Source organism: Dasypus novemcinctus, chromosome 11, assembly GCF_030445035.2.
Source record: "Dasypus novemcinctus isolate mDasNov1 chromosome 11, mDasNov1.1.hap2, whole genome shotgun sequence".
Taxonomy (NCBI): domain Eukaryota; kingdom Metazoa; phylum Chordata; class Mammalia; order Cingulata; family Dasypodidae; genus Dasypus; species Dasypus novemcinctus.
Genome location: NC_080683.1, coordinates 83,423,508 through 83,439,642, shown reverse-complemented (window position 1 = coordinate 83,439,642; position 16,135 = coordinate 83,423,508). Strand labels below are relative to the sequence as shown.

Here is a 16,135-nt window from a genome sequence, read left to right as displayed (position 1 = left end):
CAGTCTGTTCAAGAGCCCAAGGTCTTCGCCATAATGCCACATTTTTTTGAAGTTTTGTATTCTTTGTAAAAGTACTCAGACTTGCAGTTCCTCCCAAACCAGCAACATTTGCTTCAGAGCCAACAGGCATCTCCAGTGCCATAAGAAAGTGGATGTCCAAGGGTTTCTCTGAAGTTTTTTGTCTTAAATTAAAATGTTACTCAATTTACACAACATCTGCCTCAAGATTTTGTTTAAACTAATGCCAACTTCTAGCTCCATTTTATCAGTAATAAGACAACCGTCTACTGAACTTTTACTGTGTGCCAGGCATTATGCTATGCACATGATCTTGTTCACTCCCCCAAAAACTCTATGAAGCAGCTTCTGTCTTTATCCTCATTGTACTGATAAAGATGTCAAGGCTCAGGGAAGGCAGGAAGGGTGCTGGGTTGCACCGCTGGCCTGTCTGCAAAGCAGGAACCAGGACTCCCACTCTCCTTGGAGAACACCTGGCCCTCCATACCCCTCCCTGGCTCCAAGAGCCACAGCGAGGTACTCTATGAGAAGCCAGCGTGACCATCAACCCAAGGTAAGTCTGGCTTTCTGTGCTGAGAACCTGAAACTGGAAAGGCAAAGAAAGATCCCTCATGGCTTGGAAAAGGGAGCCTGCCAAGGGCCAAAGTCACAGGTCAAATTAAGGACGCCCTACTCCAAGAGAAGTCCATACTGCTAGGCAGCAGCTGGGGAACTCCAGCCCCCTGCAGCTAGCTCCTCCCCCAGGTAAAGACACTAAAACCCAGAGTTAAAATAGGAAGGGGTGGGGTGAGGGATGGTGCACTGTGGCACTGAGTCCCTGGCACAGGAGATGAGGAAGGACCTGAGCCCCGAGACCAGGGCGGCTGAAGGAAGGAGGGAGAAGCAGCAGGCGCAGCTGCTGACAAGGGAAGCAATACGCAGGTAAACAGGACAGCTCAGGAAGAGTCCACCCCTTCCGCACGTGCTGAGGTCTAAACGGCCTTGCTGGAGCCTAATTGTGCCACCTCCACTGAAACTGCCCTTTTCTTAGGCTAAGATGATTACTTTTCTTTATGGAAAGTTCTGGGTTTTTTTAAAAAATAGAAATTGTTCAGAAAACTATGGGAGCCCAGGGAGGATGCCAGACAGAAGGTATCTGGAGGTTCGGTGGAAAAAGCAGCGGGATGGGCCAACCATCTAGGCAGCAACCAGCCCCTGGACTTTTCTGGGTCATTCTACGCCTCTGGGGTTTTTACAATTACTTTTTCAGGAAACCGGTACACAGCATACTGCTTAAGGACATGGCATAGGAGGTTTCATTTGCTGTGGTGGAGTCCAGCATGTCACCATGAATATTAATTCTTCATTCTGCTGCTCAGGGGTAACATCAAAGCCACAGTGTGTAAATTCAAGTTGAGCAGGGGATGAATCTGGCTTCCTGACAAACCAAAAGTGCTAAGCACTTGGTCAATTGCACCCGTTTTGAAAAACCTATCAAGTTTCAAGTGAAATATAACCTTTGAGGGATTCTCATCATATATCCATGATCTAGCAGAAAAGTCCTAATAACAGCTAATATTTGAGACCAATCTATTATTTCCCCTCATTGTTGTGATGAGGCCAAAGTGCACTGGTGAGTGGGGCTGGACTGCGAAGGGATCTGATTTTATTTTGAAATAAATATATTTCAGTAAAGGAGATTCAAGTCATCACTGGCATTGTGGAATGTCTTTTGTCTCAGGGGCTTTACAAGTTGGTCTGATCATCTAAGCTTTACAAGATCGTGCTGAAGAGGGAGAGAGGGGCACGCTGCAAAAACTAGAGTCATTTTTATGTAGATATAGTCCTAAAGCTCCATTTTCAGTTTAATCTGTATTGATGGATTCTTTCTAGCCAGAGAAGGGTGTTAAAGTCTTTACCACAAACACACATATGCACAAATATTTTCTTCAGAATACACCAGCAAAAAAGAGGAGGAGAGGGAGTAGAGATGAAACAAAGATTGATTTTGAGTTGAAAATTAATGAAGCTGATCCAGCATTGAGAGGATTTCCCAGCTCATCTTCAACAGCCAACATCTCCCAGAACTTGTCATGAACCTTCATTGGACTTTCATTGCAGCCCCTGGTTGCAGCCTGTCTGTGGAACCTGGACTTGTGCATCACCATAGTTGTGTGAGAGACTCTTATAGAATCACATACTATTGACACATGTCTCTTGCTGATTGTTTCCCTAGAGAACCCTGACTAATACAAGATCCAATGATTTATGGTTCACAAAAAAAAAAAAAAAAAAAAAAATTAATGAAGCTGAGTGATGGATACTTAAGGGTTCATTACACCATTCTCTCCACTCTATCTTTTTGTGTTGGAGATTCCCATAATATGTATTTTTTAATCCACAGAGGTGCTAGGGATTTCCATGAAGTTGAACTACTGATGCCCAGACTAGACAGAATTGTGTCAGTTACTGAGACCCCTGCACATGGGCCCAGCTGCTTGGTCACCCTCTGTCCTTCAGGCACTCCATGCCGTGGTCAACTCACAGGGCCTGTGACTTCCCACCCCGTGCCTTTGCCCGTGCTGTCCCCCTGCCTGGAATTTCTCTTCCCTTACACCCCAGCTCTTACTGTCACAGCCTAGATCTGAGGTGTCCTTTGTTAAGTCTGTGATCACCTCCCATGGAAGTACAAGTCTTTCTCCTTTGTGCTCCAGAACGCTGCTGGTGCTCTCTGGGGGCACAGCCCACTGTGTCATGATAACAATTGTGATAATAAGAGAAACCATAATAATAGCAGCTAATATATACCAAGTGCTGACTATGTACCAGGCACTTTAAATAGGTTATCTTCTTCAATTCTTATAAGATCCTCTGAGGTTACTACCTTTTATTATCATGTTTTACAGATGAAGATGTGAGGTTCAGGGAGATCAAAGAGGTCAATGTGACATGAAGTGATGATTCCAGATGTGTCACCAGCAATGTAAGCGCCATGCCTATGAGCCTCAGCTATACGAGAGTGATATGGCATAAATTTAAGTCTAGCTGGACAAAAATCTGACTTTCAGGAAGAACTGAGAGCCCATACTCTTGACAACTATGATTCTTCCTCCTGAACTGTAAACTCCTTCAAGTAAGGGACGGTGTCTTTGTCTATTTTGTGTCCCCCACCACCACCACCACGATTATCTTGTACAGTGCCTTGCACAAATAGGATGTTCAATTTGTAAACTGAACCCTGCATTCGTGGAGCATTCGCTTGCCTGATGATTACATCCAACTCTTATAACCCACCTGCCTGCCTCCACAAGAAAACGAGATGGCAAAACTAGCCCACAGAAGTACTCCTGAACATTTCTCCTCCACGCCACCCTGTTCACAAGACCACAAAACGCAAGTCACTTTCATCTTCCCTCCACACTGTCTTTTTAAGTGGCCAGAAAGAACCTTCCTTGATGTTCTTCTTACCCAGCCTCCTAGTCGTGGACTGGCCCCTCTCCCTCTGCAACAATCCACACCCCTAATTGCCCAAGGAAACGTCAAAGGGATTGAGACTTTGTTAGGTGATGACACACGAATCTGGAGCTGAGGGACTGGCTGGTTTCTGCCCACCTGAGCTTCCTCTCTCCCATTTCTCTTTCAGGGTTGCTAATCCTGGTTTCTTTCCACACCCAATAATTCTATAACAGTTGCTACTATTCTATGACTATATTTTTTAACCCTCCTCCTGAATACAGTGATTTTTCTGGACTGATCCTAAGAAAATTTGGAAACTCAGCTCAGTGGTCTTCAGAATCTTTCCAAAATCCTCTCAACATTTCTTGTCTTCCAGCTATAGAACCCCCTCCAAGACCCAGTTTCTGCCATAGTTCTGTAAGTCTTGCTCCCTGCTGGCTATTGAGAACTGAGAAAGTTCTTGTTGATGAAAAGGTATGAGCTCATAATGTGCTTCAGGCCCTCTTTTCAATCTAGCACTTAATCCTACTTCTACCAGTGATAAGAATATTTTAATAGGGAAAGATGAGACAGTTTTCCAGTCCCAAAGAAATACAACAGTAATGGTAGAAGGACCAGCAATGGAATTGGAATTTGGGGCAAGGGCCTGTCACTCGTAGCTGGCTCTAAACGTTCCCTCTTCTGGGCTCTCGTAAGCCATGTTGCATATTGTGTCATGTGATGTGAATTTCCCACATTTTCTTTCATTGAAAGTTATTTGATTTGGTCATAGATGTAGACAGCAAAGTACCTTGGGGTGTGTGTGTGTGTGTGTGTGTGCACGCGTGCACATGCATGCACCTATCTCTGAAGAGGTGGATGGGGCCACACTGGATTGTGATATAGCCAATAGTATTCAAGTTTTATCCAACGTCACTCATCTGACAGCCCTGCATTTTCAAAATTAATAAAAAGCATAAGGAAACTGCTGCACAATCACCAACTAAAGAATCTTGGCCACCAAACTAAATATCTAGTCATCTGTGTTGTACATTAAGTGTGAAGGCACATATCACAGTTTGGGATTTAAATGGAAAAATCAATACCCTACAGGAAATTGTACAGTTGTGTAACAGATTTTTCTATCAGCCAATGCTTTCTTTGTCAGTGCCTTCTGATTACACATACTTGCATATTCCAGGCATTGATTTTCCTTTGTTTTGTTTAGGTTACTTAATATTCATTCCCTCCTCTTCCAAAAAGCAGAGGCTGGGGCGCGGAGTGGAGTGGGCAGACACATCGACAGACAATAACCGAGTAGGAGGCAATGCCCCATCTACCTGGTCACATACTTTCTGCCAGCGTCCATGGCTCAGAGGATTAAATCTCAGCCATATGCTCCTGATCATCTGGGAGCCCAGAAGTAGGCTGTGCCCTCCAATGTTTCCTCCCAAGAGCCAGCCGGCACCCTCTTCAGGGCTCTCCCACTTTCTACACTCGAGGCTGCTCTTACTGCACGCAGCAAACCATGCAAGAAGATGGCACAGCCATCCTTCAGCTGAGAAAGCACTCTGGAGTGGAGCTTGCAATCTTCTCTGACACATTCTTTACAAATTTGTTCTAAGCTGCACTCAGAAAACTCCCAGGACTTCCTATTTCTCTCTTCAGAATAAACAAGTCTCTTTCATAGAGAAGCATAACTTCTTAGGGCTTCATAACCAGCCAAACCCCACCGCTTCTCTTGCAGTTGAAGAAAAATTAAATTTCTCCTTGGAGAAATAAGCTTGCTTGTTTCTTCTCTTTATTCTCCTTTTTATTTTACCACAGAAAGTACACTGGCCAAAATAGAGCATTTCTAACAGTGACTAGAAGGACAAAGATTGTAGCAATCACTCAGAACTTCTGCCAGCACAATATTGTGTTCAAGAACAACAATGACTAAACAAGTATCTTCTCTAAAGATGGCTGCAAACGATGTTCACATATATGTTTTACTTCCTCCAGTATAAACTGACCACAACTAGGACCCAGGCAAGTTCATTTTTCCGACAAATAGAAAAAAATCAAATATGGCATATTATGTTTAACAATTTCTCTAAAAAGAAGCAACTTACTTCCCCCCAAAAACATTCTGAAACCAACACCTAGCATAAATGGCCCCTCTGGTCTCCTGCCAAATAACCGTAGTTTTGCAGGGAAAAAGCAAAACTCAAATAAATGAGAAGAGTTTCCCAAATATCAGTAATGTTAGCAGGACTGGAAGTTTAAGAGTCCTAAGATAAAATATAAAGTGAGGGAAATGCTTAAAAATGCATTCATAAGCAGCAGATTTGCCTGCAGATTGGTTGGGCAAGATACTACACACACACATAGAACAAGTACTGCTACTCTAACTGTGCAGGACTGTGGAGGGAGAAAAGGACTCTCTTGCATTCCACACAGCTACTGAGACTAGATGGGTAAGAACTGCGTTTTTCTCATTTCTCCTGCTCTTTGGACACTTTGTCTTTAATAAACAGTTGGTATTGGAGCTAAGTCCAAAGACTATTATGTGTGGGCTTTCCTATTGCCGAGATCTGGCCCAGTTGCACTGTACTCAGCCAAAAAACTAAACAGAAATTAGACTACCTCAAAATGTAACAACTGAGCATCCTCATTCTCTTTCAGTGTTTTCATTTAGTTGGAGCAAATGTTTTGCTTGAATGCAATTGAAAAGAAAAGAACATTTAGGGACAACATAGCTAGAGCCCTCATAAAGCTTCATTTCCACAAGCAGTGTTTGAATGTCTAAATAAATGACAATTCATTCTCTGTTTACTTTAGGTAAACAGAAAATGCATTGTGGAGCACTCATTTTCAAAAGCTAATCAAGAACACTAGGTCCCCACAGATTCATTTAATAGAAATATAATAGGCATTCCTGCTTGCTTTTCATCTTGTCTCGCTGTAAATGCTAAAATGAACAGCAAATTAACCCTGCCTTGGAACAGAGTTTCTGTCACAGCTGATATCCTCTCTCTCACGACTTGTAAACATCCCCACGTCCTGTCACTGCTTTGACTCTTTCTACATAGGAGAGACAGAAAGCGCCTGATTGAGTTTGGCAAGAGGGTGAAGGAATACTTGAATTCTAAAGGGAGTACTGCGTGTCAACTCTGCTATCTTTCCTAGCAGAACAAAATATTACAATGTTGTCTCCAAAAATAGTGTACAATTAGGAAGTGGGAGGAGGGATGGGGAAAGGGGTTGTTTTATTTTCCAAGCTACATATATCCACTGTCTTTCTTTACTAGCCATTCTCCAATTGGCTGCTTAAAAACTACCACACCAAACAAGCTAAAAAGACAGGGCCATTCAAGTTCTATAATCAGATATAAAAATTTGCAAACAATCTGAGATCTTATCATTAATATTCAGTGATATCAGAATTACATTTAGAACTCTATACAAAAACTATAATATTTCATAAATTATGTAATAATGAACAAACCCTTTCAAAAAACTGTTTTCACTGTGCTAAAGTAACATTCTAGACTTGTTGTAAGTATGTTATTCTTACAAGTAGTTCGCAGTTATTCTTGAAGGCAAGCCTTGGAGTTTCCTTAGCATAGTGCTGCTGGGGAAAATTTTCAGCATGTCCATCTTCATCTCTAGCCTGAAGGGAAATATAATGGCCTATTTAGGGACTTACAAATAATGGAAGAAAAAAAAAAGCTAAAAGCATAACAGCTCAGATCATTAAACAAACGGGAATCCAGAAATAACAACATTATTAAGAAGTTTGTTTAAATACGCAGTACGCCTTTTAGATATCAAAACTTGGGATTTAATTTTTCTTTACGTAATTTAGATTGAACATGCAAATTCACTGTGGTGTAATACTTAAAACAATATGAAACAAACCAAAATAAAATAATTTAGTTGGAAATTACCACCACTTCAATCTTACAGTGACTTTCATTGCACATTTAAGATTATATGACATACATACGTGTTTAAACTTTTTGGCATGCTTAAGCAATCTCTAGATAATGCACTTTTAAAAAATTCTAATAGCAAGGCCATAAGGAAAGCAATCCGCATAGTTATATTCTGCATTGTAATACTACTAGAGAAAAATTGATTTCCCTCAATTTTTAAATAAAGATCTGTAAGGAGAGCAATGAGCTAGTAAGAACAATGCTTCTTCAATCAAATGCAGTAAAAAAATATATATTTAATTAAGAGGCCGCATTAAAAGTTACTGGTTATTTTGATCTACACTGTTAATTAAGAAAGCTAAAGTTTAAATGGAGACATCAACAGAACCCAGTAGCAATCCCACTTGCACACAGTCTTCTCTTTCTAATCTCCATCGTTTTCTGGTTCCGAGTTGGAGAGAAGGGAGAGGTAGGTGAAAGGAGGCGTGTCTGCAGCACACTCATTAAACCATTCATTTGGGTGACACTTGCACTCCTCTCTGCTCTCATCTCATCTTAGCCCTAACTCTCTCTCCTGGCCTCCTGAAATTCACAGCTGAGCTGTCTCCCTCACATATGGCTTGCATATAATTATGCATATTCTATTTTGCACTGCATTAAAATGATGAGCTCCTGGCTTCTTGCCAGCTGATTTTAAAAAGTCCTAGTGAACTGGGAAAAAGGAGCGAAACACAGGGAGAGCCGCACAGGAAGCAGCAGGTAGTTCTGTCTGCTGTCTCTTTAGATACGATGTATGTCTGGCACCAAGGGAACAGCTGAGAACTACCTGTTGTGATGTATGGATTGAAGAGGAGAAAACAATGAGCATACATCTGTGGCATGGCAATGACAGCACTGGGGTATTGTTTCTCCTTTAATGGAGTGCAATCTGCTGGCTGACAAGTATCACTATGAGCTTGGGGCTGGAGGTTGTCATTTTATAAAGGTATCTGTATTTTGTACATTTCTGAATGTATAGCTTGTTTTTAATAAAGGCTTCTGATACTTATTGCAAGGAGGGAATTGGATGGAATTTGGAAGTGGAATGTCATCGGTCAGAAATATTTGGGTTACACAAGGTTTGTGGGGGAAAAGATTGCTTTGTTTTGGGTGTCATTTTTGAGATTCATGAACCTCTCCAAGGACTTGGTGACTTTTTAGTGTACCTTTCCCTTCTACTTAATAAAAGCTAAATACAATGAAAAGAATTTGTGCTACATAGTGACAGAGAGAACAATTGTAAGCATTGTCTGTGTCCAATGCTATCCAATCACTGAAAAAAGTAATGTTTCTTCTCACTGCATCACTTCTACTTTGCTGCTACATCAGGGTTGAAGCTAAAATATCCTGAAATGGGACCTATTCCAGACCCCAACTGGAGAGGTAGCAGGGGAGTGTGTAAATAAAAGGCAGTGCTCAGGAAGCAGTAAGATGCCAATGGGCGGCGGCAACGTTAGATTCTCCCTAATTGAATTTTAAGCCACTCTGCAAGGTACCTTAAAGGCAGGACCACATCTATTTCATCATTCATGCCCACTGCTTTACATTTGGCTAGCACTTAATAAACATATAAAAAACATACGATAAAACCCAAACAGAGAGGGTAACTAGACCCTACTATAAACTCTGTGTAAAATACCACCTCAAAATACGCTAAGCTTGGGGGCAGGTTTAGTACAGTTCTGGTGCACTTGGATACATATGCTTGGAAGCACACTTTGCATATAGTTTACAAGGGCTACTATTTACATATGTATGTCTATAGTCAATATATATGTATCTTGTGTATAAATATTCATAAGGTAGAATATGTTTATTATGCATGCACTATGTATACACATCCATACACACCAGCTGCCTTGGGATATTTTCAACATTAGCCACAAAAATACATTCATTCCACTTACATGTAAGGTGCTTATGATGTTTTTTTAAAGTATTTTAAGGACAAAAAAATAGTCCCATTATCTAGGACTTGAATGTGCTTCCTCTAAAGGCCTATCGCTTTCATATAAAGCCTCATGAGGTTAAATAAAGCAGCAGTGGAAAAGAAAGGAGAGGGAGATTGGGGAGTGAAGAGAGAAAGCCAGGAACTTGTTTACTGAGCCATGTTTCTGCCTTCACATGGAGTAAGTGGCCTTCCCTCTTACTACCAGCCTGACACCAGAGCCCCAGAAATCCCATCCTCCCACCATCTGCTGTGTTTCCACCGCATGCCACAGAAATGGGAAGCACACAATCTGCACCACTACCCTCATGTTCACAAGTGTGTGCATACACTCACACTCACCTTGCACCAAAATACTCCCCTTTGCATTTTGAAGCTTTTCAGTGTAAAATGTTAAACTAGTATTACAGGACTAAGTGAAATCAAGTGCATTCGTTGCATTTTTCTAAGGCAGTGCATTCTCTACCCTGGCTGCATATCAGAATCATCTGGGAAGATTTTTTTAACATGCTAGTGCTTGACACCTGTCGCCTGTTCCATAATTCTGATTTAATTGGTTCAGGGTGAGGCCGAGACTTGGGTATTGTTCTTAAAAAAGCTCTCAGATGACTGTAATGTACAAGCAGGATTGAGATCCCCTGATCTAAGAAGAGTCCCTACAGGTATCTAGAGAGTTGGAAGAATGTTCTCTAACCAGGTCCTAGGCCAACTGAAGTGAACAACTATGCAGCGCTAGGACAAAAGGGGATGTGGCTGGCCCCTGAGGTGGGTCTTGAAGACTCAAGAGATTACATGACTATGGCAAAAATTCTATTTTTTTTCCTTTTTTTTTTTTTAGTTTCTGGTATGACACATGATCTTGCAAGGATTTTTGTACCACTTCATCCAAAACCTTTCCAAACCTCTCTATCTATGTCAAATATCTCTTTTATGGATTTTCTTAGCACTCCGTTCTCTCTTTCTCAGACCTGACACTGTTGCAACCTTATAGTAGTTGGTGTGATTTTTGTTTTCCCAACAAGACAGCAAGCTTCCTAAGGGATGGGATCGTGTCTGGTTTTCTCACCAATATATCTTCAGCCCCAGCATCATATGCCTGGCATAAGGCAAGTGTTCAGTAAAAATCTGTTGAATGAATGAATAATGTTCTTAGAACTACAGTGGATGCTTAGTGAGGAGGCATGACTTGGTCTCTGTAAGTCACTAGACCTTTCTAAATGCCAGCATTGTGGTTACAGACTCCAGACTCCTCTTCTCCTTTTCTGCATTTAAACTTCCCAGCAGCCATCCTGTGGGATCCATTCTCTCTCCATGAAAGACTTTTCTTCATACCGGGGTTAGCTGTAATAGAGTCTGTTCTAAACCACCGAGTGCAGCCTCAGTCCACCCCGGACCACCACCCCTTGGGTCCGCTGGGGCCAGGAGACTTGTGCTGATGACTGACTTTGTTCTGGAGTGACAGAAGAGACACGTTCTGACAGAAGAGGGAATGTCAAGACATTGCATGATGAACTAAGTCTCTGTGTCTTATTCTCAACAGCTTTATTCTGGCTAATGTGCTAGATATTTATGCCAACTATGGGGTAAATGAGAGACTATGTTTTGCATTTTATTACACTTGTGATTGTCAGACCAAAGGTGTGTTTTTGACCTACTATTCTGAGAAAACTTCACTTCTTGCCATGAAATAGAAATAAAAATAAAAATCCTTCATTTCAACTGCAAGGGAATTCCCCCACTGCTGACAGTCATGCATCCATTTTCATGTTGCACCTGACATTTGAATAAATATTAGATTATGTGAGAAACTTAGACTAATTGCTTCTCTACTTCAAAAATCTGTGGCTCAAATAAACTTTCTCTTCACCTCTCTTTCTCTGTGAACTATCACTAATTTACTTCTTTTATTTTGATTCTCTCGTATAACTATCTTTAGTTCTCTTTCAAAGAATTCACTTCCTCCTTAGGGCCAGAGCCTTGGTTCCATGTGCATATTCAAGCAAGATTAGCATTCTTTTGCCCCTGGAAGACGCCTTTAGAAAATGTGGAACATCCTAGAAACATCTCCACTTGCTTACCCCAGAAGAGTGTGATGTTCTGAATGGGCAATCAAGACCAAATAAGTTAACACCATTGCCATTTAAGTGGGAAGATAATTACGCTTTGGAGTTAATGCTTTCCTGAGACAGGAGTTTGCACCTCTGTGTCACTGTGATTTCAGAATTTCTTTTGAAAAGAAGTAAAGGTTCTATCTGGAATCAGAGCTGGGGAGAGGGCTGCATTTCCCAGACTCAGCTTTCCAAGGCTGCAGCAGATGTAGCACATGTCAGATCACACATGTGGTGCCATTACCAGACTTGGGAATATCAAAAATAGTGCATCTCAAAGTTGTGGGAATAAGTTTAAAGATGAATAGTTGTGGAGAAAAAAAAAAGGGAAACATTAATTTTATATTTTGTAACTAATTTTTTGAACCAGAAGTAATAGGATTTCTCTTACAAACTCAAGATAAAAGTGTAGGGATACCAGTTCTGAAAACTCTTGGAATTTCAATTCCTGGAATTTCATTTCATTTCATTGCACATTTCTAGTCTAGCCTTCTTTTCTCAAATGTTCTTGAACTCAAAGAGGAATAAACAGTAGCTGTCACATACTGCCTTTCAGCACGTTGTGGACATCATTATAAACTTGATATAATGAATCTTCCAAGTGCCTTTGCCTCTCAGTGAAGAGACATCTAGAAGCCTGGTGCAGGCAGTCCTGAACTCCCTCCAGTGGAGTGACACGTGGAGTCCTGTGGACTAGTCCATCCGCTGGATAGCCCAGCTCCTCGTGACTGAATCCCCTGTCCTGTACCCCATTTTCTCAGAAACTATATAGTAGCTCTCCTCCCCTCTTTTCCTTTAAGCCTCAGTCCGGACCACAGCTCCTTTAGGAAGCCACCTGAGAACCCTTCCTCCTAGTCCTAACCTGAGCTCTGTGCCCCTCTGCCCCTGTTCAGATTTACAGCCCGTCTATTGCCCTTATAATATGACCACTGGTGTGTTTGCCCACCCCACCCCCACTAGTCCATGAGGTCCTAGAGTACAGAAACTGTGTTTCACTCTGCAGCATATCTCCAGAGCCTGGTCTAGTTCCCAGCATATTATGAGGGTTCCATAAATGGTGATGAGTGAGTAAATGAATGAGTGAATGAGTGGAGGAATGAATGGGTCCCTGTCCTTTAACTCCTTATTCCAGAGACTGGACATTCTGCCTTGCACTCCAGTCCCCAGAGGTTGAGTTTTCTGTTGCTGGGCCTCAGGAGTTCTCTGCAGACCCCAGTGCAGCAGGTCTCACCAGTGTTCTCTGACTGCACCTGCCTCACACCAGGCCCTCACTGATTATTCCCTGAACTTCTGCCCAACACCCGTCCCTCCCCCTTGGTGAGGTTCTTAGCCTCACTTCACACTGTGGACTCAGTTTGGACTTTGGCCCAGGATCTTTTCATTCCATGTGCTTCTCTCCTCTGCTTTCCCATCAGCTTGATCTTCTGGTCCTTGCCTAACAAACTATTATCCCCAAATGTCCATTCCTAGATGAGCCACCCAGTGCCTTGCTCCCTGTTTCTGATATCTCACCTTTTCCTAGTGCCCCAGGTCAACACATCTTGGTTATGATTCATGTCTTAACCCCTTCCAGAATGGAAACTGCCTAAGGGCAGAGAGCATGTATTATATATGAAATCCCCATGATGCTCAGCAAAGCACCTTGCATAATAAATAATCCTGTAAATATTGGTTGAATGGACTCATTAACCCTTCACGCTCCCTTAAAGCAAATCCCAGAAGTGTTCTGTTTTTCTCTCCTCTGAATTGCCTGCCTCTGGCTCTACAAATGGATACCCCTTAAATATGAGTTGTTTCTATGCAAATATTTAAGTCGCCAAACAGAGGCAGGCGGCTGAACAGCTGGCTGATGGGACTGTGTGTGCGCACGTGTACGCAGCTCAGGTGGAGAGCTTTCTCTCTGACAGAGGACTCCCCTTGGCTTTGGGCTCCCTGCTCAGGAGCTACTCCAGGTACCCAGACACATCAATCTCTGGATGCAGGCATCTTCCCAATCCGTATTACTATCATCTTAGCATCTGGAGCCCTTGCCCTTTGATCTGCTTGTTGGCAAAGACTGACTGTGGGGATTCCCGCAGTTGTGCTGTTTCGCTTTGTTCTTTTAACCAAGTGTATTTAAATTCCCACTGAACATGTAGGCAAAGGGAGAAGCTGTTTCCCCAGCGAAGTTCCTGCTAATTCTCCTTCCTGGTCGTCACCGGGGCTTTCTCGGTGCCTCTGCAGGCCTCTCTGACAGTTCACACACCTCTGATGGATGGGATGTACTTACTTGCCACAGCTATTTTTTCACTCCATGCAAACCTTTAGATATATCATAAATTTTTAATATCCAATTTGGAGTCTTCAAAGAGTAACAGGAACAAATATGTAACATGAAGATAATTGGAATCGAATCACGTTTATGGGCTCAGCGAGCATCTCCTAAACGCGGTCGCGGCCGGCACTCAGCGCTGCCGTGGACGGGGGCTGCTGGGGCTGCTGGAGGCTGAGGAATGGCTGCCCTCGCTCGAGACACTGATGGACTGCATGTCAGTCACGGCAGCAGATTCCACATCAGGCTGGAATACAGCCACCACGCGAACTCAGATAGATCACGCTCGGCCCAGCACGTTCCAGCTGTGTCTGGAATAATCTGAGCAGTTGCTAAGTGGGTCTGAAAATCCCTAGTATTGCTTTTTATTTTTAAAATCTGTTTTCCTTTATTAGACAGGTGACCCTTCTGGATTTCTCTTGGGCTGTTGTTTGACAGATCATCCGAGCGAGCGTCTTTGTCTGGTAAGAACAGCTATTTCCAAGTGTCCACAGGTAAGGCCCAGCAGCTGGCACGGCCCCCTTCCTTTCCACGGTGGGCTGGAGCCACGCCACCCTCACACCCCAGGCGGCTGCTGATTGTTCGGGGCCCCTTAATCCGCGGTGGAGTCTCCCGGCTCCTTGATTGCTCCCCTCCCCCCACCTCCTGCCTTCCCCCACCTCCTGCCTCCCCCCACCTCCTGCCTCCCCCTACCGCCCTCATCTGCCTTTTGGCTTTTACACTGTTCATTTGCATCTATTACCCAGAGACTCCGGAGGCCCGGGGAAACAAAAGGCAGGGAAACACAAATTATTCCATTTTGCTACCGGTTAGTACCCGTAAAATGCTTAAACACTTGGTGAAATTTAGGCATTTCAGGCGGCCCTTCTATTCCTGTTGTCTGAAATCACTAGGCAGAAGGGGCTGTTCTCCCACATTTCTCTACAGAGTTCACGGGGGTCGGAGAAATTAGAGAAAACGTGACACAGGCGAGGGCAGGAAGGGACTGCAGGCCCCATCTGCAAGGCTAAAAGCGGATCCAGACGCTGTGGAGGAGATTCACTATCTGCAGGAAGTCTCCCCAGAAATAACCCAGCCTCAAATGGGATTAGGAAACATGCTACTAATCAGATAAAGATACTGCTCTGGATATGATCAGGGATTAATAGCAACTGCTAACATTTCTACGGCACTAACACATGCACCAGGCACGTTCTAAGTGCTTTACATGTATTAACCCATTGATACACATACATACACCAAATTGGAAAAAAAAGCAAAAACTTAAGTTGGTATTATCACTATGCCCCTTTTAATATTGAGGAAACTGGGGCACAGACAGGCTATGTAATTCATACAAAGCTAACATAGCGAAAAAGTGGTGGGACCCTGGTAGACCCCTTTCCACCCCAATGTTTTACCACCTCCATGCTGGTAGTAAAAGTAAATGAATGTGGAATCATGTGAAAATACTGATGCCATTAAATTTTAAAATATGTTTATTAATTAAGGGGTGTTTTCATAATTCTTTGGTTTTAACATTCTAAGATTGAATACCCCAAGGAAATTAGGAAGGGAGAGGATTAGTGAAAAATATAACAGAAGTAGGGTGGCCTGCAAAGAGTCAAGAAAAAAGAGGCGAGAGCAGGAACAGGTCAGTAGGTCCCTGGAACAGACTGAGTGAGACAGCACTTCAAAATTTACAAAATTGACCCCCCAAAAAAAAATTCAACCTCTTTACCTTGATTCTTACTAAGTAACTTTCAGATCATTGATTATGACACATAGGCCCCTCAATGCCAGGAAGGATAGAGCTTACTCGACTGTTCAGACGCTTGAGCAATTCCTTATAAGCGTTATTATTATTATGGTATAGTTTTTTATCACTCTTTAGATGATGCTGTTACAGATTATAAAAAGGATGTATATGGATCTTTCTCATTTGGCCTGCCATTCTGGTATGTAAATGCAATTTGTAACTTTGGTTAACGAGTCAGTTCATCAAGCATATCTTTGGATGAATGGGTGAAACTGGGTCCTTGGGCTTGCCTTGCCAAGAAACAGGCCTGGACTATGATGATCCTTCAAAGGGGGTGAGTCAAAGGCAAGTTCACCGGCCTCCGCCCAACACCATGGCACTCTCTGATACCAGGAATAATGGAGACATAGCTACAATAATGCAGCCCCCAGCAGGTGGGCAGCTAAGTGACTCCAATGGTGGGAGTGCAATGCAAAGGCTAGGGTAACAGTCCTGGGCAAGTTAGCTTGCTGTGTCATAGCCATGGAACACACCTTCATCATGATCTACCACGTTACATGCATGGAGGTCTCAGCCAAGGGGAGCTTGATACAAGGACCACGTGAGAGGATGTGGATGATTCAGTCCCTATCCCTCACT

The 16,135-nt window shown here is 42.8% G+C and overlaps 1 protein-coding gene across 4 annotated transcripts in view; it reads right to left on the bottom strand.

The window, feature by feature from the left end:
- SOBP (sine oculis binding protein homolog) overlaps nt 1-16,135 on the bottom strand; it is a 157,606-nt gene that overhangs the window by 62,145 nt on the left and 79,326 nt on the right. For 3 of the 4 annotated variants that reach the window (XM_058307224.1, XM_071218615.1, XM_071218616.1), the window contains exon 5: nt 6,992-7,087. The exons of the other annotated variant lie outside the window; for it this stretch is intronic. In XM_058307224.1, the coding sequence (XP_058163207.1) occupies nt 6,992-7,087 (96 nt within the window). The remainder of the gene's footprint in view (nt 1-6,991; nt 7,088-16,135) is intronic. 4 annotated transcript variants of the gene reach the window in all.